This window comes from Pantherophis guttatus, chromosome 4, assembly GCF_059756535.1.
Source record: "Pantherophis guttatus breed Tessera chromosome 4, ASM5975653v1, whole genome shotgun sequence".
NCBI classification, from domain to species: Eukaryota; Metazoa; Chordata; class Lepidosauria; order Squamata; family Colubridae; genus Pantherophis; species Pantherophis guttatus.
The window spans coordinates 64,150,539-64,177,192 of record NC_142066.1 but is presented as its reverse complement, the minus strand read 5'-3'; the positions used below and the strand labels follow the sequence as shown (position 1 = coordinate 64,177,192).

Here is a 26,654-nt window from a genome sequence, read left to right as displayed (position 1 = left end):
GACCGAGTGCCCAAACTGCAACCCAAACCGACTTATTTATTGCAAAGTGCCAACATGGCAATTTAACCTGAATACTGAGGTTTTACTGCCTAAAATAATGATATACAAGGCAGAGTTCAGTGAATTGTTCTAAGAAAAACATGATAAATGTACTTTTATGCCTCTTCATTTTCTTTTGCTTTTGAAATATTACGTTTAGCAACAATAAAAAAGAAAAACTTTTGTAATATCACTTCTCTTTCCCTCCCTCCTTCTCCCTCCACTCTTTCCCTTCCTCTCTTTCTCTCTGTCTTTCTTTCCCTCCCTCCCTTTCCTCCTCTCCTCCTTTCTTTTTCCCTCCCTTTCTTTCCCTCCCCCTCTTTTTCCCTCCCCCCTCTATCTCTCTCTCCTTCCCTCCCTCCCTCTCTTACCCACCCCCCTCTCTGCCTCCCTGTTTCTCTCTTTCCCTCCCTCTCTTTCCCTGCTGGGGGGGGGGAAGGAACCCCTGAACTGGTGCTGGGTGGTGAGAATCTGATGTCTGGAGGCCAACAAGCCTAGGAACAGCGCACCTACGCTCAGTTGGCTGGCTGAGCTGAAGCCCAGCTGGCCGGTGGGAAGGTGGGGCATCCCAACACAGGCAGTTCTGCAGAAAAAGCAACCAGGAGGCGAGAGCGAGCCCACGCTGACGCAGTCATATTGGGGCTCCGCTTCATAATGGGCTCCAGAAGGAGGAGGGGACCCTGTCTCCCCCACTGTGAAATGTGCTAAATTTCACTGTGCTGCACAAGGGGCAGGCCATGGAGGCAGCAACAGCAAATACCGCCATGAAGGAGGAATGCTGTTTTGCACATTTCTTTTAGTCCTGCAAATGATGGTGAGAAACGCGATGGAGATGGGCTGGGTGATGGCACACGGTCCCACAGAGAGGGCTCTGCCATAGGTTCGCCACCACGGATATAGGATTTCCAGTCTGAGTAGGCGGTTGGACTAGAAGACCTTCAATGTCCCTTCCAACTCTGTTATTCTGTTCTGTTCTACAGTTCTATAGTCTTAGTAGAATTAGAACAATAATTCTATAGTATTAATAGAATTCAATACAGTAGAATTCTACAGGATTCCATAATTCTACAGTAAAAGCAGAATGTGTGATAGATGCTTTAGACTTTTCTTAGAAGATTCATGAGATATTTACTTGTCCGTTAAAGTATATCCCACCTTTCCTTCAGGAGAACCTGGATAGCTCTGCAGACAAGGCACTGTAATTTAACACCAGCTGTCTGCAATTAAAGTAAGTTCGAATCTTGCCAGGCTCAAGGTTGACTCAGCCTTCCATCCTTTCTAAGGTAAGTAAATTGAGGACCCAGTTTGTGGGGGCAATAAGCTGACTTTGTATAAAATATACAAAAGTATGAAGGCTATTGCTTAACGCACTGTAAGCCGCCCTGAGTCTCCGGAGAAGGGCGGCATATAAATCAAAAAATTTAAAAAAAAATATTCCACCTTTCCTTCAGGAACTCAAGGCAGTTTAGAGCAGCACTTCTTAACTCCCTTCTCCACAACAACCATTCTCTAATTCTCTCCTCCACAACAATAATTGATATTAAGTATATTAGACTGAAAGAGATTGAGTAGCTCAATGTAATTCAGCAAACAGCTATAGCTGTGGGTGGATTTAAAGTTGGATTTCCCTGGGTCTCGTCCAATATCTTAAGTACTATGTTATACAGTATATTATATTTATATTGATAAAAGTGGCAGAAACGCCTATTTGAAAATAAAGAAATAGCTTGAATTACGAATAATTCAATATACTATAATTTAAAGTTGGATTTTACTGTCAATTTTAATTTCTTTGTAGAAAGGAATTATGATGTAGTGCCATGGCTGTCCAAACATTTAATTCTTGTTTAGATTCTGCTAGCTCAAAACTTGTTCTGCAGAAAAAAATATTATTTGTTCCTATTCATTGTCACAGCTTTTTGATTTTTCTTTTCCATATCAACATTAGTGAAATATGAATTATTTTTTAGGCTGCAGTAATAGGCTAACATGAATATAGATAATTTGCAACTTACTTCTGAGTAAGGCATCTTTTTCTTTACTGTACTATATTGAATATTCATTCTCTGGTTATAAAAGCAGTACATATTTTAACATTATTTAAATAAATTAATGTCAGGCCCAAACCCAGAGATAAAGACTGTGAGATCCAATTGAGTTCAATCTTTTATTTGCTTGTACCTAATGGACAGAAAGTTGCCAAAGTAAAGCAATAACTTTCTAGTCTACCAAATATATCTTGGGAGAGTCTATTATATGGCTACCTTCCCCCTCCCATTTGGGACAACAGTCTCTTAATCGGGCCTCTTTCTGGGAAGTCTCTGATTGGCCAAGTACTCCTTTGCTGCTACAGATGCACATTCCATCACAGTTAGCAATATATGACTCTTGAGGCTATTTTGGATCAGGTGATGTAAACAAGAAACTCCTCATTTTATTACTCTGGTATTGAGATTTTTAGATGAGTATGGTTATGTTCAAATTGTTGCCACTTATACGCATATCCCTCCAATTAAATAATTATTTAGTCTATAATAGGAAAATGGTAAGACAATAATAGAATAAAAGTTCAGGATGGACCATTAGGCCACTGAATTCAAGCAGGAATCCAGATTAAAGCATGTCTAACAAATAAGCCTACAATTACTTGCAATTAATCCAATCTACTTCTCTAGATAAATGTACACTCAAACTGCCCTTATTTTAGGAAATATTTTTCCTAATATTTAACTGGAATCAGGCCTTCCTCTAACTTAAAACCATTATTCCGTGTTCCCTGTCACAAAGACTGGCAGCACAGTACAATAAGATGAACAGCTGGCTGAGTAGTTTTGGAAGAAATTTCATCAGTAATCGGCAATTACTGTTGCTGTTATTATCGTGGATTGGGACAAAGCATATTAAGTATTTCTGAAGACTGTCAGCACTATTGCTGTCAATTTGAGTCCCAGAAAGGACCATCTCTTTCGGTCAGAATCAATCCCTGGTCTGGACTAGCTAATAGCAGTTTTGAGTGGAGGTGGAATCTGTACAGAAAGCAGGAAAGGGAGGAATCTTGGTCTTTCTCCTGTTTCAGGTTGTATCACTTCACAATGCTGCATTTGAGCTGCTTTTAAACCTGAGTTTATAAGTTTAGCAGGGTGCTAAACTTATATTTAAAAATTGCTTGATTCTACTATCCCAGGCATAAGGTAGAGGTTTTGAGGTAAAGTGAGAGCGAGTTCTCCTCAATACCCCTAGCAACTTCCCTCTCCATTATCAGATATTAACTGGGCTACTTTTTAATATCCAACTTGTTTTAAGTAATGTGATTAGCAAATATCTTCTCAAAGCCACCAATACCTTTTCTTACCTTGCTTTGCAAACAAACATTATTTTGCAGGATAGGGACTGGCAATGGGATCAGCAAAGGGGTGAAATGCTACCAGTTCGGGCGAACCTGTAGTAATAAAAGTTATTGATTTGGGCGAACCAGTAATAAAAAAAATGCTACAGGTTCGGACAAACCGGTATTTCTGATGATCAGCTGTGCCGCATGATTTATTTGCTAACGAATCTAAATCGCGCAGCACAGCTGTTCCCCCTTGCTGTTCTACTTACCTTAGAAAAGGCTTCTTAAGCCTCCTTTTTCAGTGCTGTGCAGTAGCACCTGTGATGCGCATGCGCGCAAAGCGTGCATTTGGTGTGCATGCACACAGCGAACTAGTAGCAGATTTCGGAGCATTTCATCACTGATAATAAGGGATCTAGAGGCTAAATTATACAATGAATGATTGAGGGAATTAGGTTTGTTTAGTCTGACGAAGAGGGGATTGGGGTGATGTAATAGTACCGGTAGTATTCTAATACTTAAGGGGCTATTGACATATTATCCAAGTATCAGAAGGCAGGACAAGTAATAGGTGGAAGATTATTAGAGTTCTAAACTACAATTAAGAAATTTCCTGACAGTGAGAACAATTACTGTATTTTTCATACTGTGAGATGCACCTGACCATAAGATGCACCTAAGTTTAGAGGAGGAAAACAAGAAAAAAAATATGAATATGGAGTGCCGTCTCACTGTGAATATGGAGTGCCGAATATGAAGCAGGAGTGTAGTAAGGGCAGGAAGTGGAGCCAGAGAGGACCACAGATAGGTGCCGGCTCTGCCTACTGACTCCTGCACTTCGGTAAAGAGACAGAAGAGGCGGGGTTCAGTACTGTAAAAGGACCCCGCTGTCGTGGCCCAGCTGCTATTCACCATATTCACTCCATAAGATGCACAGACATTTCCACCCACTTTTTGGAGAAAAAAACTATGTCTTATGGAGCGAAAAATACGGTAATCAGTGGAACGGCTCACCTCCGTAGGTGCTCTATTGTTCTCTCACTTCAAGAACAGATTGGATAGAAATTTGTGCAGAATGGTATGGTGTCTCCTGCTTGAGCAGGAGGTTGGACTTAAAGACCTCCAACCCTATTATTCTAGGTTATGTGTGTGTGTGTGTGTGTGTGTGTGTGTGAGAGAGAGAGAGAGAGAGAGAGAGAGAGAGAGAGAGAGAGAGAGAGAGAGAGAGAGAGAGAGAGAGAGACTAATAGTATAAGAGAACCAGCTACAGCCTAATGCAGATTCTAATTGTACAAAATTTCTAGAAATAAAGTGACAAGAATGCCAGAAGAAGATGGAGATCCACTACTCTCTTTGTATACCCAATTGGATTGGAATATCCAAAAGGACTGTAATTCTAATTAGCACTTACAGTATATTTCAGATAAGACCAAAAACTGCAAAATATTTACACTGAGTAATTCCCACAATAGGAACAAAATCTATTTGCTGTCTGAAACTCCTCAACAATACTAGAGATTTCTTTATGTTAGCAACCTGAAAAGAAACAAAAATTTGATATTTATCTAATATTTTAAGTCATAGAGATTTTTAGTGATAAAAAAGAAAACGAGAAAGAAATTAACTCTGTCCCAATTTATATTTTTATCTGGTATTTACACATGATATTGAACTTCATTTAAGGTTTTAAATTTATTTAGGCAATTTTCTTGATTCTTAGTACAGGTAATCCTCAATTTACAACAGCTTACTTAGTGACTGTTCAAATTTGCAATAGCACTGAAAAAAGTCACTTATGACTGTTTTTCAGTTATGGAACAGTACAACATCCCCATGGTCACATGATCAAAATTAAGATGCTTGGCAACTGACTCATATTTATGATAACTGCAATGTCCTGGAGTCATTTTTTCCTACTTTCTGACAAGGTAAGGCAATAATAATAATAAGACAATAGAGAAACCATTTAATAACCGTGGCAAGGAAGGTCATAAAATGGGGTATAACTCATTTAGCAAATGTCTTACTTAGCAACAGAATCTCTGAGCTCAATTGTGGTCATAAATCGAAGACTACTTGTACCTTATAAAACATTATTTATTATATATGGAAATCTGACCCCAGTAGTTATTGAATTATTTAAAAATTTTACTATAATATGAACAAAATTAAGATATATAAAGTACAGTACCTTTGTGATAGGAAGATCCTTGGATTTAGTCTCAAAGAGATGTTCTAATTTTGCAGTGTCTACTTTAATAGGCTCTAGTTTTGACCACAGGAATCCTTTGCAGTGTCTGTTTTTCTTGAACTGCCATTCAAATGGCCTCACCTCATTCCAAAAGAGACGAATGGTTTTCTTCTTTTTTATAAAGTTTGCTTGATCTCTAGGAAGTGGGGATGACCCTAAACCTTGAGGAGTGCTTGATAGACATGGAGCCAATAAATTACCAGAAGGTGGGGGTGGAAGAGGACACCTATAAAGCAATGGAGGGGGTGGAGGAGGAAAACCTAAAACAGAAGGTATGGGTGGGGGAGGGGGAACCAGGGCATCACTAGGACTGATCTGTACGTCCAAAATGTCAATATCATCCTCATCTCCTAAATCTGTGAAATCCATATCTCTGATTTTCAGTTTTCTTGGACTAGCCAAGAGTTGATCCCAAATAAAGTCAGATTCTGTTTTAACTTGCAGTGGTGTTTTTTCAGAAATATTTTCATTAAAATCATTTTCAGGTAAATTAGAAATTTTGGCCACATCACCACTGTTGAATCTTTCTGCAAAGATCTTTACATTGCCTTGATTTTCCAAACTTCCAATCTCCATTTTTTTTATACATTCATCTTTGACCTGCTTAGTAATTTGTAGGACTGAAGTCCTGGTGGGTAGACTGATTTCAGTATCTTCACTTGCATTCAACACTTTCTTTATATCTATCTTTGCCTCCAATTCTTTAACTCTTTCATCCTTGGTAAAAGGCAAATTATTATGGGCATACAGCATATCCAGCATGAACCGTTTATTGTTGAGGATGTTGTTGTATTGGTCATTCACATCATCATCTTGTATGGATTGCAAACACGGGCCTGAAACATTGAATAGTAATGAGACACATTTGCTGAGAATATATAAAAAACAGTATTGTTTTCAACCTGGAATAAACTTGATAGTCAGAAATGACATAACAGAATTGTAACTCTACTTAGTAAAATGGGAAGGGATATGTGAGGCGACTTTCTTCCTGTTTCAAAAGAAATTTGCTTAAAATAAAGGAGAGCAACTTATTAAAAGGAATGAGAATTTTTCATCCTTTAGTTTAAAAAATGAATGAGATTCATAGAAAAGCAAGATACATCTATTTTAAAATGTATTTTATAAAATAGAGACATTAGTATCTGAGATTAGAGTTCCATCTGCAATAATGAATTTGGAATGCAATACCTATTATATCAGAAGATAAAACTTAGATAGACTCGGATAACATTATCACCTTTATTATTTTTAATATTACTGTTCATTATTTTTATTGGATACTTTAATTAGATCGTACAATTTTCTCACATTAATTATCCTAATCTTCCATAAGACCAGTAATTCTTAGAAAAGCTAAATAGGATTATATACAATGTGTGCACTGATTTGGAATGGCTTTTCAGAGTTTTAGTTAAGGATCTTTTCCAGTTCCACCTAAAGAAACAGAACACATGCAGAAAACATGGATTCTACTTCCGAGTTAGTGCTCTTTCGCATTAAGTAGAATTCCTTTTCCTCCCACAGAATATTTTACAAGTTTTTTTATGTATTATAGAAAGAATAAATCCACTATAGTGTATATTTTTCCTAGCTATCAAGCATTAGTATATTATTAATATATTATTACATTATAATAATGTAATGGCTCAGTAATGTTGAGCCATGGTGGCACAACACTGAGCATCACAAATATGAGTCAGTTGTCAAGTGTCTGAATTTTGATCATGTGACCATGGGGCTACTGCAATGGTCATAAGTGTGAAAAATGGTCATAAGTCACCTTTTTCAATGGCATTGTAACTTTGAACGGTCACTAAATGAACTGTTGTAAGTTGAGGACTACCTGAACATCCCAAATTCATCAGTGCAGGTAGAATTCTAATCTAAGATACATTAAACTGTCTCTATTTTATAAAACACATTTAAAAATACAGTAGCTGTATCTTGTTTTATGAATCTCATCCATTTTTTATAATTAACACATAAAAAGTTCTCATTTCTTTTAATAAATTTCTCTCTTTTATTTTAAGCAGCTTTCTTTTGAAAGGAAGATTGTATCATTAATTTTCCTATTTAATTACATAATTAACTGAAAATTAAAAAAATAATTTTAATTTTTAAAAAAAAAATTAAGTGAAAAAAATAGCTTTGTTCCTAAGGCAGGTGAAGTCCTTGTTATCATTGTTAGAAATTGCAATAGACCTTCCATTAATGAATAGCAAATTCTCTTTGGCAATTACATGAGAAGGTAGAAAGTAGAAAAATCTAAGCAAGCTGTGAAGAATTATATTCTATTGATTAATATTTTTGCTTCACTATATTATTGTTTCTTTTTAAAAAAAATCTATTTTCATGAGTTTTCAACAAAATTTCAGCATTTTGTTTTTCACTGTGTTGAACAGTAAGCATAATTCAAATATAGTTCTAAGATGCTGACAGGACTTATGGAATAAGCATCTGTCAGCATAAAACTCAGTTCAGTAAGCCATGTTTAAGCAAAATCTCTGCACCAAATCAGTTAAAACGCATTGAGACTGTCCTTTATACCATCTAAGTAAGTCATTACAATGCAGTTGCCACCGAATACTGGCAACAGAAAGGTTGCTTGAAAATTTCCAGCTTAATCAAATATGTATCCCAAACTGCATACGACTGATAAATGGTGCCAAAATAATATAAAGCAGGGCTCCAAATCTCCCTATTAGTGGATAGCCTAAAGTACATATAGTTGCATGCAAAATTTTGGAATTCCAGTTATGTCCTATTTTCTTTCATGGAAGTGTTACATGGTGAATTTAGAACACACCAATGAAAGCAGTCATTAAGGGCAAAATGAATATGCAATATTTTTATTTAAAAACTTCATTAAGGATATTACGAATGAATAAATGTTGCATAGAGCAATAAATGGTTTAACTATTATAATAGAATCCCCTCACACAACTTTTAGAATGAAGAAATGTGATAATGATACGTGCTTTCACAAATACAGGAATGAGTATGAGCAGAAATATTCATGTATGAAGTGCTGGGGTTAAACATTTACCCATGGCATGCATCTAAGAAAATAATAAATCAGAATTTAGTTTCATATTAATATACTGATTAATTAGCAATTATCTGCAGATCAGAAGTCTGTAAAGTAAGAAATTAATAAAATAAGTTGATTCTGTCTTCTTGTAACTTACATGGATATACCCATGCGGTTTTTTGACATGGTTTTATAGTAGCTTGTTACTATGTTTTGTGAGAAAATGTTTTGGCTTCCCTGTCTAGCTGACAGTACTTGATTTTCAAAATAGTGTTCCAATTACAAATCAATTAATTTTGGATAGCAAAATTAAAATTTAAAATGAATTCTGTTTTTGGTCCACATGCAATGAAAATATGGAAAACTAAAACAGAGTTAAGTTTTCTTTCCTTTTGGTCATAAGAAAGAAGAAGCTTGGTGCAGGTATGAATTTATATTCTGTAAGCCGCCTTGAGTCGCCATGGGCAAATAGGCGGCAATATAAATCTAATAAATAAATAAATAAATAAATAAATAAAATCCATGGAGAAATAGTTCTGCTTATGCACATAAGCCTGGCCTCTGCTCCATTATCAGGATATTCAATAATAAGCAGCAGGTTGCCGAGTATAAAAATATAGACACATAGACACATGACACAGATATATAGAGAAATACAGAATAAGAGTAGCCAGTTTCTTTGACTTTCATTCAGGAATCACATGACATTAAGGCTGGGCTTTCATGAAGCACAATGTGAATTTGGGGAAAAAAATTCCCTTGAAAAGTACTGTACATCACCTTATTTGGCTAATCCTAGAAGACATGCAACAAGATGAAAACAACTGAAATATTTTATAGATTCCTGCATTTCTATTTTGCATTTATAAAAGCTTTTGATAGCAGTTGTAGTGATAAAAATAGACTGGTCAGCCATTTGACTGAGGTGGTGTAAGGTCTCCTGCTTGAGCAGGAGATTGGACTAGAAGATCCTACGGTCCCTTCCAGTCCTATTCTTCTATGTTAATACAATTTGGATTAAGAATTGTGAGCAGAAATAATGTTCTCCTACAGGAATAATATTTTTAACCTACTGATTCTTCTTTGAATGTATATTGAAATCTTCCAATGACTAAACCCTAGGAATATAGTATGCTATGGGATATCAGAATATGATCAAAGAACTGCTCCTATGTTTTATAAGCTTATAGGAAACTACAGAAGTGAGAAAACAGACTCAAAAGGTTTTTTTTGTTTTTTAAAAACCCAAATGTGAAAACTACAAAACTACACAGTACAGCAAGAAAAAAGGCTTCAATTTACCGGCTTTATCTTTATTGCTTAGTTTTTGTTCCGGTTCTTCCCTCTCTAAAGTGCTGCTTGCTGAAGAGAGGCTGGATGCCGAGCAGTTGTCTTTTTCATTCAGATCTTCATTTTGCCTCTCTTTTTCACTTAATGCACCTTCTTCTCTCTCTGGCTCTCGATCCACTTCTACCTCTGCACCTTTTACTGCTTTGAATGTTGTTTCTGTTCCCTGCTTGAACTTGGTCTCATCTTCCTGCTCTGATTTTGTTTCTTCCTTGGCCTCAGGTTCAGGTTCACATTCAGGTTGACTGGCATTCACTGGTGAAAAGAATAATGGAGAAAGATTTCCTTAACAGTAATTACAGAATAACAATTTGGAGCCCTGCCAATGCTTACATGAATCAAATCTAATCATATATTGAAGTTTATATTTATACATGTTTTATCTCAAATGTATGGCTATTATTTATCTAATTTTTAAAATATATATTTTATTAGTTTTAACAAACAATATCAGGTAAGTATATTAACATCAATCTAAGATACATATAGAGAAAAAAAGCAAAAGAGAAAAAAAAGAGATCTACTGCAATGAGTATAAAGAGACAGATACTGTACACATGAAATTCATATGGGGGGGGGTTTGAGAATTTATTTATTAATTAAATTTATATACCCACTCATCTCACCTAAGGTGACTTTGGATGGCACACAATAATAGATAAAAAGCAAAGATATAAAAACAGCAATACCAGTATGAAAATCCACAGTGATAAATATCATAAATATCAAATCATAGCTGAAGGGAGAATAAAAAATGGCAGCATGAGTAGTGGAGATACCTACACAAGTCTCCAGTTCCATGGTTACATCATCAGGTCTTAAGGGTATTTCAGAATACCAGACTTTATTACACTTTGATGGGACCAGTCTTATTCGGGGGGGGGGGGGGGGGAAGGATTTTCCATAAGGTGGATGACACAGCAGAAAAAGCATATTTTCTAGGACCCATCAAAAGTAGCTCTGGTATCCACTATATGCCTTCTCTGTGAGATCTAATAGAGCAGGCTAATGTAAATGGGGAGAGGGAGATGGTCCCTCATATATCTCGGTCCCATCATGCCATAAGGGTTTTAAAGTTTAAACCAACACCTTGAATTGGACCCAGAAGCAAACTGGCAACCAGTGCTGGTTATGGAGTAGAGATGTAATGTAATTTGGTAAATAAAGTATATCAGATTATAGTCTACTGCTATCGAGATAAACCATCAAATTAATCCAACTCATTAATTTAACTTTGTAATTTTTTTTCTTAATGTAACTACTGAGGACGCCTTGTTAATACAACTCAATTGTTATGTTACCTAAAAATTTCCAATATTGCACAGCTATTATTTTTGGCTGTTAAGATTAAATAAATAATTAATTTAGCATTTTTAACCTTATGGTTTAATCCTATAAATAAGTGCAGTAAACCTAGCTCTGGGAATATTCAACACTTTGATTAATGATAGGACTTATCTCCCCAAAGATTTTATGCCCAAATGATATGACTTTATCGCATGACCACTACAAATGAAAAAAATGACTCCTTTTTTTGGACACCGCTGCAACATTTGGAATAATAATTTTGATATATATGTGCTCATTTAATAGGAGTCAAGTGTCAACTATGTATAATTTTCTACTACAGTTTTTGCACTGAAAAGAATCCACTCTGTTTCTGTAACATCTGCCAATTTATGTCCTGTATGGAATTACCAAGTATTTCAAGTTTCCTTTAAACCATATGGTAGATGTCCTATATCTGATTGTAATAACCTACAAATTATTGAAATGATTCCTTTTGGTTGTTCTAAATAATGAAGTATTAAATTCTCAAAATTGGTACAAGACCATGTTGCCAAAACTCTGATATTTGTATTGCTAAAAAGAAATTTGAGTTGATACTAAAAAGCCATGGAGGTTTATCACTTATTCGTTACTCAATCTGATCTCTAATGAAAGGTTACCTATTATTTTTAAATGTTTTAGTCTTTAAAGATTATATTCTCTCAAAGATTTAATTTTAGTAAGCCATAAATTATCCTTGTTATATGTCATTAGAAGAATTAAAGGGGAAGTATCCTTTATCAGAACTATATTCTTTCAAATTTGGAAGAGTATCTACACTGTACCCAATTAGTACATTGGTGAGGAATACAGTAATTGAAAATAAATCAGTATGTCCAGGAGGAAAGGCAAAAGGGATAACAAAAAAAGACAAACTGACTTTGGAATATTTGCTCTATTATTGAAAACATTAGTGATTTATTATTTATCTGACATCTACAACTTAGTCATAAACATACATATATGCAAATTTTATTACTGTGACAGAAAGCATAGCTTGGAAATGTAACTGTCGGATCTGCTCCAATCTGATCCCTTAGGAAAGGAAGACCCTCAACTCCATTTGGTTGAAGCAAAAAGTCCTTTTACTAAAAAATGTTAGCTGCAGTAAACTCAGGCTAGCTCTGGGTTTCCTGTGCTCAAAAAATACAGAAAGGTTTTCTCTCATCCCAGCCCTTCCCCCATGACCAGTCCATGTTCAGCCAATTGTAACTCGCCAAAGAGTTTTGAGAACTAGGCAATGTTTGGGGTAATCCACATTCTTTCTCAGGGTACCTGGCCTTGGATGTTGGTACAAACTGGTTCCAAGCTTCTTTGGTCTTTATCATCTATCATTCTCCCCGCCCTATTTCCAATCACGGACACCCACAGCTTTATTGCCCATCTATCCTCCCTCACTTCTAGCCTTTGATGGCAGGATGCCTGTGAGATACCAAGCCAAACCTGGTAGACCTGACAGGAACTATGTTTATATGGCTGATAGAAAACACATGTCTTCTAATGCCTATCTATTTATTTCAATATAGCCACATAAATCAGATTTTTTTTATTTTTTTTTATTTATTTTTTATTATTTTTTAATTTGATTTATATGCCGCCCTTCTCCGGAGACTCAGGGTGGCTTACAATGCGTTAAGCAATAGCCTTCATACTTTTGTATATTTTATACAAAGTCAGCTTATTGCCCCCACAAACTGGGTCCTCAATTTACCTACCTTAGAAAGGATGGAAGGCTGAGTCAACCTTGAGCCTGGTGAGATTCGAACTTACAGTAATTGCAGATAGCTGGTGTTAATCACAATGCTATCAGTCTGCTGAGCCACCAGGCCCTTATTTTGGTTCTTGGTATATGTTTGCCTTTTAAATCACTGGCATATATCACATGCTGTTGATAGTGCAATTACTTCCTTCATTATTTTATCACTGGTACAAGGGAAGCCAACCATTTGCCATCATTATTAGCAATTTAGTTGATCTTTCACATGCAATAGTATGCTATACTCTAAAAATCCTAAAAGTCACTCACAGATATTTAGTAAAATCACTTGCAACTATGGGAATGTATGAGGACCTGGTTTGTGGGGGCAATAAGCTGATTTTGTATAAAATATACAAAAGTATGAAGGCTATTGCTTAACGCATTGTAAGCCGCCCTGAGTCTCTGGAGAAGGGCGGCATATAAATCAAAAAATAAAAATAAAAATGTAGAGATAACTCTGCAAAAGTGATAACTGTCAAATATTTATTTATTTGTTTAAGTTCTATGGTTGCCCATTTCAGTCAATGACTCTGGGCGGCTTATAGTTCAGAAATATATTACAGTTAAATTTTTTTTAAAAAAAGTTTAGAACAGTAAAACCAGTAAAAACATTAAAATGTCCAACTCAAGATATACAAGAGTAAGATAACTGCCCTGTTAGCAATATAACCAGGAAACAGTACCTTTGGCATATTCAGTGGGACAGGCTTGGGAACATAGCCAGGTTTTTAAGGCTTTTAAGAAATTTTCTGTATATTAACAATGTATAATTCAGATATCAACTCTTAACAAAATTAAACTCTTTTAGCCTTCTCCTTGAGTTCCTCCAGATCTCAAATCTGTGCAATGAATGCAGTATTACAATGGAAACTTCAGAGAATTGTTGATTGAGGACAGTTTCCTGAGGACAATTCAACTGAGTTATAGAAATAAAAAGATAAGAATTTACTTAAACAAGTAAGGGATTGTTTAATACAGAAGTTTCGTTGAAGAGATGTGCAGCTTTACAAAGATACTCATAAATAAAACACTGGGGAAGATTTCTTGTCACTAGATCAGACACAAATAACTTGCTTCCCCAACAATGACGAGGAAAAGAAAAACCAGAAAGTCTAGTTGCCTCTTTAAAAAGCACCTTTGGGACAACCATGACCTGGATGACTGAGAATTCCCCAACAATGCTAGTGACTTTGAATCAAGATGGCACTATATTCAGATGAGATTGATTTGCTTGCTGTTTTGAAATATTATCCAAATAAGGGTCTACCTGCTAGTTTTAGTTGACACTATTGGAATCAGAAACCACTGATAATCTCTTTGCTGACAAAAATGTGCTTGTCAAAACCTTAGATATTATCAAACAAAGTTACTTTCCTTTCATAATGATAAAATTAATAAGAATGGTATGTTTGTATTTATGTAGATATAGGAGGTAATAATAGTTATTAAAATATGGGTAAAATTGCAAATAGAAGTTTGAATATGCCTAAGGATTAAAATACTGCACTTGGAAAACTGTAAGAAGTCTGTTGATATCTCTAACGTGATTTACTGAAAGTAAGGTTATTCACAATTAGCTAACGTTCTAAGAATCTCCGCCTCCTTGGTTCAATGTGCAAGAAATTCCAGAATGTAGAAAAAAATCAGCATATTATTTTATGGAAGTTATAATATGTGAAATATTGGCTATGCTAGGTATTGAGAAAGTACTTCTTTTCATATTGTGATAATCTTTGGCTATTCATTTTGAACTTTCTCAGATTTTCCATTAAAAATATATCATTGCCAAGAGTATGCCTCACTTCTGCTTTTTGTTTTTCACAGATCACATGAAAGAATTCCAACGATGTAGAAAGGTGTTGATATTATGAACCTCATGACTTGTGAGAAGAATTTTCAATATTTTATCAGGAATTCAGTTATCCCTGTTTTTAAAGTATTGGATAATGTCCAGATATCCTTTCGTAACAGAGGCAAAAATATTTCTTGCTGCTTTAAGTTCTGGCTGAAATCTCTTTGGAGGGTTGAATGTTTTTCATGTTTTGTCACTGTGCCTCTTTCAACTCCAGACTGCCAACATTTTTATCTGTAACTCCTAATTAGGCATTTGTTTGTTCTATAGAGTTGTCCTTGGAAATAATAGGAAAAAATTAAAAACTGCAGGCTTTTTTAAAAATAGCTATTATTCATTCCAAAATATGCACTTGTTTTTTGAATCTGATTTTATGAAGATGTATTTCAATACATAAGACAACAAAAATAACAACAAATCTAGTCATCTTTTTTTAAGTCACCCTCCTCCTGTAATAAATCATCACCATCATCATCACCACCACCACCACCACCACCTTCATCTGTATAGGAATTGTCAAGGATGCTTGCAATAAGTCTGACTTATTAAAGATCAAGAAGTACAAATTGTATGTTTACTTTCACAATGTTTTTATTGGGTTTTTTTTCACAAGGAGGGGCTGGAATTACTATATTCCCCACAATGAGAACATACTCCAAGATGAAATATTTATTTATTAGATTTGGGCTTTGGTCTGAGCTCCGAGCTTGGCAATTTGGTTGCAAATGTTTCATCACCATTCAAGGAGACATCGACAATGTCCTTTGAATTGTGCTTGTCTGTCAGAGCACTGGTCTTTAAATATCTTTTTATGTGATGCAGATTAGTGTGGATGTTGCTTGTTTGGCTACTTCTGACTCATGGTCTGACTTTGGACTGTTTGATTGGCTTGCTGTTGTTACTGAAGCATGGTCTTTGGTTTTAAGTACCATCTGTGTGATGTAAATTAGTGTTGTTTGTTTGGATATTGATATATATTATATTATACATTTATATATTATAAATGTATTATATTCAAATACATTTATTAGATTTCTATCCTACCTTTATTGTACAGAGCTCAAGCCACATGCCCAGTGTTTCTTCCTCCTATTTTCCTCCCAAAAATAATTCTATGAAGTAAGTAGAACTGAGAGAGAATGATTGACTGAAAGTCACTCAATGAACTTCTGTGATTGAGGATGGACTAAAGCTCTGATCTCTCCATTCCTAATTTAACACTAGTACATTACACTGTAGTAGTGTAAACTTAAACACATTTATTTTCATTAATAGATTGTCTAACTTTGTTGCTGAAGAGGAAATAGATGAAGGTTGTTTTTTACATATTTAAAATTAGATTTATAGATTAATGGCTAGCATATATTGAATTAATATGGTCCAATGATAGATTCTCCAGAACAAATGCACATTTGCTTTAAGTCACTTGAATGGATGGAAAGGTTATGATATCCAGATTATACATTTTGTGTTATTATGGTTACAACTTTTCAGGTTATTGCAGGTTCTATTAGTGATCCTTGATTCTAAATTATATATATAAACTATAAAAAGCTACTATTTGCTTTGATATTCTAGACCTCTGAAACGAATGTAATCTTATATTTGAGATAATTGTACTATTGCCTCTTTTGAAATTCGTTGTTTCTAAAAGATTTTTGAGGAGTCAATCTAGGCTCCTAAGCCACAAATTGCTCGTAAACCAAAAGAGAAAAAGGAAATTATTGGACTGTTTATACAATCTTGGGCCCAATGACTTCTAATATATTCATCAAAAGTTGAATAAACAAAAATGAAAATGCAGTTTTAAAGTTAAAAATAGAGGTAATAAACAAAATTCTATTTTGAATATATTGGATAATTCAGAAAACGTTTACTAAGGCATGGTTGCAATCACCCAGCTGTTCAGTTTAGTTCAGTTCAATTTAATTCAGTTGAAGAATTGGAACATTAAGCCATATTATTTAAATGATCTTATAAATATGGGGCAGAAATGGAAGATAATGGAAATATATCTTTGGCTAGGCTGCAAACCCAGTACTTGGAATTTATCAGTCAGGTTATCTTTTAGGCATGGGAAACAGCCAAAATTGTTATACAATACTAGAAGGATATATTTAGATTTGATTTGCACTTATAACGCTGATATGGGCATTATCCGTCTTTCCGTTTTTGCCACAAGAAAGGAAAAATAACTTCTGAGAAATTAAGTAAAAGTTCATGGAATTGCCTGCCCTTTTTCTTTTTTAAATTATATTGAGACAAATTATAATAAAGATCCAACTATTAGGGACATTTCCTACCTTTATCACCATAAGTTTTGCTATTTGAAAACTGGTCTTTAAATCCTGAGACTCAAGTGAAAACCAAACAAAAGGGATGAAATCAAAACTCCCAAACAAGACAAGAAACTAAATGAGAATAGCCAATTTATGTAACCATAAATAAGTAAATTAAATCACATGAAAATAAATTTGTGGGATGCTACTGTATTAATAGTAAGGGCCAGGAGAAAATGTCAAGAATCATCCTAGGTTAAGAGAGATTACCTAGGGCAGTGATGGTGAACCTTTCAGAGACTGAGTGCCCAAACTGCAACCCAAAACCCATTTATTTATCACAAAGTCCAACATTTATTTTTTATTTTTTTTTATTTTATTTTAAATTTATATACCGCCCTTCTCCCTGAGGACTCAGGGCGGTGTACAGCCAGAATTAAAAAACATGGAATATAAATATTAAAAACAATTAATATATATATAAATTTGGCCCAAAATTAAAAATACAAACTAATTAAAACATTTAAAATTTCTTCTTAAGCCAGCCCGGCTTGCTGGAAAAAGTGGGTTTTAAGGGCACGGCGGAAGGCACTGAGGTCTTGGATTCTCCTTATCTCTGGGGGCAACTGATTCCAGAGGGTAGGTGCCCCCACAGAGAAAGCCCTCCCCCTGGGGGTCACCAGCCTGCATTGATTTGCTGATGGCACCCTGAGGAGGCCCTCTCTGTGGGAGCGCACGGGACGATGGGAGGTCGTTGGTAGCAGCAGAAGATAGCTAGGCCCGATGCCATGGAGCGCTTTAAAGGTGATAACCAGCACCTTGAAGCGCACCCGGAAGACCACTGGGAGCCAGTGCAGCTCGCGCAGGAGCGGTGTTACATGGGAGCGCCATGCTGCTCCCATCACTACCCGCGCTGCTGCATTCTGGACCAGTTGGAGCCTCCGGGTGCTCTTCAAGGGGAGCCCCATGTAGAGAGCGTTGCAGTAGTCAAGGCGAGAGGTGACGAGGGCATGAGTGACTGTGCACAGGGAATCCCGATCAAGAAAGGGCCGCAACTGGCGAATCAGGCGAACCTGATAAAAGGTCCCCCTGGTTACAGCTGTCAGATGTTCCTCCAAGGACAGCTGCCTATCCAGGAGGACTCCCAGATTGCGAGCCCCTTCTGTGGGGGCCAAAGACTCTCCCCCAATAGTCAGTGATGGAGTCAACTGACTATATCGGGATGCCGGGAGCCACAGCCACTCAGTCTTGGAAGGGTTGAGCTTGAGCCTGTTCCTCCCCATCCAGATCCGCACAGCCTCCAGGCACTGGGACATCACTTCAAGGGCATCACTGGGGTGGCCTGGGGTGGAGATGTACAGCTGGGTGTCATCAGCGTACTGGTGGTATCTCACCCCAAAGCCACGGATGATCTCGCCCAGCGGCTTTACATAAATGTTGAACAGAAGGGGCGAGAGAACCGATCCCTGCAGCACTCCACAGATAAGAGGCCTCGAGGTCGACCTCTGACCCCCTGCCAACACAAACTGCAACAAACATGGCAATTTAACCTGAATACTGAGGTTTTACTACCTAAAATAATGATAAACAAGGCAGAGTTTAGCTAATTGTTCTAAGAAAAACGTGATAAAAGCACTTTTATGTTCATTTTTTTCCTGCTCTTGAAATATTACGTTTAGCAAAAAAAAAAAAAAAAAAAAAAGTAATATTTCTCTCTTTCCTCCGTCTCTCTCCCCACCTTTCTCTTTCTCTCTCTTTCCCTCCCTCTCTCTCTCTCCCCTCCCTGGGTAGGGGGGAAGGAACCCCTGCTCCCGGTTCGGACCGGACGATCCAATAGTGATAGTGGCAGGTGGTTCGGAGAACTGGTAGCTATGGTGGCACGAAGCTCCGCCCACCCACCTGGGTGTTATTACTTCCTGGTTAAAACCAGGAATGTGTTTTTTACCCTCTGCACATGTACAGAAGGTTTTGCGCATGCGCAGAGGATCTGCGCGCGCATGTGATGAACCGGTAAGGAAGTTAAATAGATTTCACCCCTGCCCTGAACTGGTGCTGGGAATCTGACATCCAGATGCCGAGGAGCCCAGGAGCAGTGTGTCTACGATCAGCTGGTCGGCAGAGAGCCAAAGACGAGCAGGCCGACGGGGAGGCGGGGCATCACAACACAGGCAGCTCTCCAGGAAAAGCAACTAACATCAGGAGGGGAGAGTGAGCCGACAATGACACAGGGACGCATTGTGGCTCCACATTGTAATTGGCTCCATTAGGAGGTGACCCAGTCTCCCCCATTGTGAAGCACGCTAAATTTCACTGTGCTGCACAAGGCACTGTGAGAGCAGCAGACAGGCCATGTAAGCAGCAACAGCAAATGTACCACAACGAAGGGGAATGCTGTTTCGCACGTTTTCTTTAAGTCCTGCAAACAACAGCAAGAAACGTGATGGAGCTGGGCTGGGGTGACGGTGCATGTGCCCACAAAAAGGGCTCTGAGTGCCACCTCTGGCACACGTGCCATAGGTTCGCCACAACTGACCTAGGGTATGGTTTCCTTTCAACATATCTAAGCTTTAGAACCTTGTGGAGCTTTTTCTGTAAAGATGCAGGACAGCTAGATATGAATTTCCAGAGATTGCTGTATCACAAAGAGGGGTGAGAAATTCCAAAGCAAAGGAAAAAATAAGGGACAAGAAGGTAAAGACATGGTAAAAACATGGCTGACCCAACAAGTCTTTAGAGATAACTCTGATTTGCCTTTATAATTTTTGTATATTGTTATAATGGATGTTATTATGTGGCTTTTATTATGAAAGAATGTTGTCCAGATTCCCAGATTGAGGGAATGTATTCCAGAGGAGCAAGAAATATTGAAATTTTGATAGTTTGTGTCAGAAAAGGAGGGTAATGATTCATAGAGTATATCTTTTGTGGTTCAAGAAATCTGCTTTAGTGTGGCAAGATTTCTGTGTACAAGTGAGGCACAATAAAGGAAATTGCTTAGGGAACGCATCTTTCTTGGTTTTTAGAGCCTGATATTGATGGTTTTGTTGTTTTATGACTTAAATTTGTAATTTGTCTAGAAATGTGCAATTTGGCAGAAAATACAACAACCTTTGATATAATAAAATAAAACAAATAGCTGAGGCCATTAGGAACCATATTATTTCTCTGGAATTATATAATGGACACTAGGGCTTGCATGAAGATCAGAGGCAGAAATTTAATTTCAGAGGTGCGTAAGGGATTCACCACTGAGTATTATAGAAACAAACTTTTATTGTGATTAGCTACCTTCACTTAATTAAAGATCTGATGTGTAACCTATCCAGATTTAGCTATCCTTCAGATTCACATAAGAACAAACAGTATACTTAGAAGAAATGCTGAACAGATTTTTAAAAAATTATGAATCCCAGTGTAAAAAAAGTTATTTCATCATATTTATAAAGCCATTCATCTCCCATAACCTGTTATAATATACCTTAATTATTACATCAAACTAGCTGTCATCAACCACAGTAGTAATGAGGGATCCATTATTATGATATCTGCCAAAAGGTTAAGCAGATAAAAATGTAACATTTTTGAATTACATTCATGATAACTTTACTTTTCAGAATAGGGAGGTAGAAACAAAAGGATCTACTGCTTTGGAGTTATTTAAGGTTAATTGAAATGATAGGAATGGTAGAAGAAACAGATCATACTGACTTGTATTTCATGATCCAAGAGTGGTGAAAATTGATCTTATTTATAGGAGATATAAAACAATTCCTTTTGAAGCACAACACTGAAGATGTTGAAGAGTACTGGGTCTAGGACAGAACCCTGAAGTTCTCTACTGCATAGTTCCCTCATTTTAAATGGAATTCCATTAAGGATCACATGTGAATGCTTTGGTCATTCAGGTATGAATCTATCAGGTGGTGATGCTTTCTGTTCCACATTTTTCTATCTTACTAAGAAGGCTGTGGTATGTTTACTGAAGTCAAAGTATACTATGTCCACAATATTTCCCTCATCCACTAGTCATTTTGTCAAAGAATGTAGTAAGATTTATATTTTGAAAACCTCATATTGGTTTCTAGTAATAGTTTTGCTTGATTATAAGTAATCACAGATCCACTATCTTATGTTTTTCGGGATCTTCCCACGTATTGATGCCAGGCTGTATATCTGTAGTTTCCTGGTCCATTTTTTCCTTTTTAAAGGTTGGAATCACATTAACTCTTTTCCAGGCCTCTGGTAGTTTCCCAGTGTTCCAGGATCTTTGAAAGAAAGAAACACTGAACTATATCTTTCAAAGATCCTGCAGCACCGGGGAATTGCCAGAGGAATAGAAAAGAGCTGATGTAGTTCCCATCTTCAAAAAAAAAAAAAAAAAAAAAAAAAAAAAAAGGATTCAGAAAACTACAGACCTATCAGCCTGACCTCAATATCAGGAAGATTCTGGAAAAGATAATCAAGCAATGAATCAGCGAACACCTAGAAGCAAACAAAGTAATAACCAAAAACCAACATGGGTTTCTCAAAAACAAATCATGCCAGACTAATCTTATTGCATTCTTTGAAAAAGTGGCAAAATTAGTGGACCAGAGGAATACTGTCAATATAATTTACTTGGACTTCAGTAAGGCATTTCATAAAGTAGACCATAACCTACCACTAGATAAAGTAGAAAAATGTGGGTTAAGACAGCACCACCACCAGATGGATTTGTAACTGGCTGACCAACCGCACTCAACGTGTAGTCCTCAATGGAACTGCATCTAAATGGAGAGAAATATGCTAGTGGAGTGTCCCAAGGCTCTGTTTTAGGCCCAGTACTCTTCAACATCTTCATCAATGATGGAGATAGATGGGGAACTAATCAGATTTGTAAATGACACCAAACTGGCAGGAATAGCCAACACTCCAGAAGATAGGCTTAAAATACAGAAGGATCTTGACAGACTAGAACATTGGGCGCTATCTAACAAAATGAAACTCAATGGTGAAAAAAGTAAGGTTCTACATTTAGGCAATTTAAATATGAGCCAGTAATGTGCAGCAGCTGCCAAAAAAGTCAACACAGTTCTAGGCTGCATAAACAGAGGGATAGAATCAAGATCATGTGAAGTGTTAATACCACTTTATAATGCCTTGGTAAGGCCACACTTGGAATACTGCATTCAATTTTAGTCGCCACGATGTAAAAAAAGACGTGGAGACTCTAGAAAGAGTGCAGAGCAACAAAGATGATTAGGGGACTGGAGGCTAAAACATATGAAGAATGGTTGCAGGAACTGGGTATGTCTAGCTTAATGAAAAGAAGGACTAGAGAAGACATGATAGCACTATTCCAATATCTCAGGGGCTCCCACAAAGAAGAGGGAGTCAAGCTATTCTTCAAAGCACCTGAGAGCAGAACAAGAAGCAATGGGTGGAAACTAATCAAGGAGAGAAGCAACCTAGAACTAAGGAGAAATTTCCTGACAGAACAGTTAATCAGTGGAACAACTTGCCTGCAGAAATTGTGAATACTCCAACACTGAAAGTTTTTAGGAAGATGTTGGATAACCATTTGTCTGAAATGGTGTAGGATTTCCTGACTAGGCAGGGAGTTGGACTAGAAGACCTCCAAGGTCCCTTCCAACTCTGTTATTCTATTTCTATAAAGAAATGGTTCAGTGGTTCCAAGACTATGTCTGTCAGCTACTTCAGAATGCTGAGATCTGGTCCTGGTGATTTGAACTTATCTAGTGAATAGTGTTTTTAAAATCATTTTCTTGTCTATTTTGACTTGTATTCTTATTCCGTCTTTTACTGCACTACTTTTAATAAATTGGACTATTTTTTAAAATGTAAAGACAGCTGCAAAGAATAAATTGTACAATTTTGATTTCTCCCTACTATTAGTCCCTTGTCATCTTCTTCCATTAGTGGATTGATCATTTTCTTGACTTTTTTCTTACTTTTTTTTTTATGTTTGTTGTGAATCTTAAGTTTATTTTGAAGCTTAGCTTTCCTGACTCTATCTTTGCAGATTTGGGCTATTTGCTGGTATTCTGTTTTAGTTATGTGTCCCTTTTTACATTTTTTATACTTATCCTTTTGTCTTATTTTAGGTTTAGAGATGACAATTATGTTTAAATGTCTTCAAATTATATCAGGAAAAGTAAAAGTAACTCATAACATGAGTTGCAAATTGCTAAAAACCAAAATATCCTTTTTAGTTGCTTGTAATTTGTGATAATTCTTTGCAACAGGCTAAGTAGTTGAAATATGAAGATTTTAAAATAAGGATAAAGCAGATTCCATATGGTTCTTCATTAGCAAGATATTAAAATTGGGTTGTATAATACTGCTGTTAAGCAGATCATATTCAAAAAGTGCTTTTGGGCTTGTCTGTTCATCTGCATTTTGGGGCTGATGGTTACATTTAAATTTGAGACATTAATCTTTCTTAGTGCAAAAAATATTTTGTAGTCTATCTCATTCTATTTCCAGTAATATCCAAAATATGAACAATCTATTTGCAAAGTTCCATAATGCTGCATCCTTGCTAATTATTGTGATGCATCCTGACACATTTACTGTAGATTAAGAGAGATTCAGTCATTAAGAATCTGTCTTTGTACAAACTATTACAATATTTAAAAAGTGCTCCATTTTATAAAGCAATGTTTGGGATAATTGCCAGGGACATATGCTAAACCAATTATAAAAGAGATATCTATTTTCCACCCAAGACTTCTGATTTTAGGGAAAATGGATTGTAATGCCATTAGATGAATTTGAATGACTGCCATTCCAAATATTTCTAAGCAGAAGTGAATATACAGATACAGTCTTTGCAAACTAAATTAAAGTTTGACAATGGCCTATGAAGAAAGTTTACATCCAGTCTTCTTTCAAATGATAGTTGGGTTAATAGCATGGCTGCAGCAGTAATAGTCATTAGACAAGAAACTCAAGTCATATGCACCATCATGTCATATACTATCAAAGCCACATTACATGCAAGTGAAAATTATTTTTGACCACGTACCATACTTAAAAGTTTTTAACAATTATAACAGCATGTTATAAGGAAAATATGAATACATATCTGGTATATATTGTATAGTACATGAACATATTTTAATTGAGCTCCAGTAATCAAATGAAATTCAACTAAAATTGAACATCCCCAAAGAGGAAACATTTAAACTGATGCAAATGATGCCAACTAAACTCATGGAAAAGATATAACGATTCCTTCCTTCCTTCCTTCCTTCCTTCCTTCCTTCCTTCCTTCCTTCCTTCCTTCCTTCCTTCCTTCCCCTCCATCCTTCCATTTAATTAGTTATATTTATCTAAAATAGTTCTTTTGTATACTTTTCTTTGTCCATGAAGCTACATTTCTTTTAGAGATCCTTACAACAAAAATCAAACTATTTTATTTACATATACACTCCAACATTTTTAAGAATTTAACAGCTAGATGGTACTTAACAATAATTTAATACAAATAATTTAAATGTAATACAAATTAAAATTTAGGCATATGAAAATTTGAACATATATACCCAGATCTCCTATTTTTATGCCGCCCACTTTGTTCTAAAAGAACTTTTTACTTTCTAGATTTTCAAAAGAAGCACGTTGTTGTTCAACGTGCATGGCTCCAGTCAATATAGTGTCACTTACAAGTCTTCCACAATAAACAAGGATTATTGATTCATTCTCTGGATCAAGACCCACAGAAGATACTGCTTTTCTGAATACAACCTGGGCAAAATTAATTAATTTTAATTTCTGAAGTAGCACAATGTACTGAATCAGCAGACTTTAAGTGGATCTGGTGGATTAATCAAATCAAATCATATCATATCAAATAAAATCATTATATCCATTAAACTAGAAAACCTGAAGGATTTTAAAGCAATAATCCATCCTCTTATCAGCTATATATATTGAATGATAAGCTCTTTTGAAATTCCACACTGGATTTGAATGAGATATTTTTCAAACTGGAAGAAGGATACTAAAGAGATGAGAAGCCAATGGAATGTTAGAACATAGAAAAACATAGCTAGAAAGGATTTTGGAGGTCTTTTATTCCAACTCCATTAAGCTGTTTTATCTCAGTCAGACTGCATGAGATTGTTAAACAATATGCAATAGTATGTACCAAAAACTGAATCAAATAAAAGGCCTATTTAGTCTAGCATTTAATTCCTCAAAGGTCAATATTAACATAATATTACATCCACTTTTGGTTTCCAAGCAACTGCCATTCAAAGGAATACTGTCTCTAATACTAGAATATTCATTTACAGCCCTTATTCACAATGATTTTAAATTCAATCTAATTTCTAAAATAGAAATTAGATATCTAATTTCTAAGCATATGTTTCAACAACAATAATCATAACACTTCCATAAAATGAAGCACCAAAAATTTGTCTGACATAGTTACAAGACTTACCTTCTAGAATTTGTGATGTTATGCAAGAAGTCACAGAAGCTGACGGTTTCTCATGTGAATCTGTTGAACCTGGGCTGGCACATTTAGGAATGGTAACAGTTGGGATTGAAGAACCACCCAAATTCAAGGATAAGTCACTCCTGTCCCAACATAAATTTCGATTTTTCAGCTCCTTTTCATATTCTTCAGCTGCCAACTTTTCCAAGTGTTTATATCTGAAAGTTAAATTCCAAAGGGATTCCGTAAAGAAGAAAAAAAATTCAGCTTATACTTGTTTATAAATGAAGCAGCCATAAGAAAATATTACTTCTTCACACATGAAATAGACAGCAAAACAGGCTGCTGGATTAATCTTCCAGTGTTGGATGAAGATGGGTGGAAGATGTACAAACAAACAAACAAACAAACAATAACAGAATGTTGCCCAGATTTGTTTATATTGCCTCCCAAAACAACTTAAATTTAAAAAAATCAGGAAAATACTTTCCAAATTTCTATCTCCAGTTTTATTAAAGAGAGAGGTTGGAAAAAGCTTACTGCTCAGAGAAGAAAGCCCTAAAGAATGCAACTTATAAATGTTTGGACTAAAAACAGTCTGAGTGTCTGTCTGAACCTGCTACTATTTGTTCTAAGTACAGTGCACTGGAATCACTTTGTTCTACAATGGAAACTTTTAAAAAACATTAAAAGATTTGTCTGCCAGACTCAAGATATCCAATAGCTTGGATATGACATCACATATAGTTTATTCATAAAAGTCAATTGAAAAGAACAAAGATACATCTGTTTTGCATTTTAGGCAGGCAAGATTCACTAACTATTTATTAAGACCAGTTACCAATCATGTTATTTTATATGTTGTGACCAAAATTACTTAAAAATTGGGCCTCTTCCAGATGTCTACTAATGTATCAAATTATTTGAACATGGACTGCAGACATGAATACATATATGAAAGTAGATTGCTGATTTTATGTTACTCAG

At 36.0% G+C, this 26,654-nt stretch overlaps 1 protein-coding gene across 12 annotated transcripts in view; it reads right to left on the bottom strand.

Annotated features, from left to right (window-relative positions):
- FHOD3 (formin homology 2 domain containing 3) overlaps positions 1 to 26,654 on the bottom strand; it is a 273,301-nt gene that overhangs the window by 65,822 nt on the left and 180,825 nt on the right. For all 12 annotated transcript variants that reach the window (XM_034416311.3, XM_034416312.3, XM_034416313.3 and 9 more), the window contains 3 exons: positions 25,671 to 25,885; positions 9,958 to 10,257; positions 5,562 to 6,457 (listed from right to left, as the gene is read on the bottom strand). In XM_034416311.3, coding sequence (XP_034272202.1) covers positions 5,562 to 6,457; positions 9,958 to 10,257; positions 25,671 to 25,885 — 1,411 coding nt within the window. The remainder of the gene's footprint in view (positions 1 to 5,561; positions 6,458 to 9,957; positions 10,258 to 25,670; positions 25,886 to 26,654) is intronic.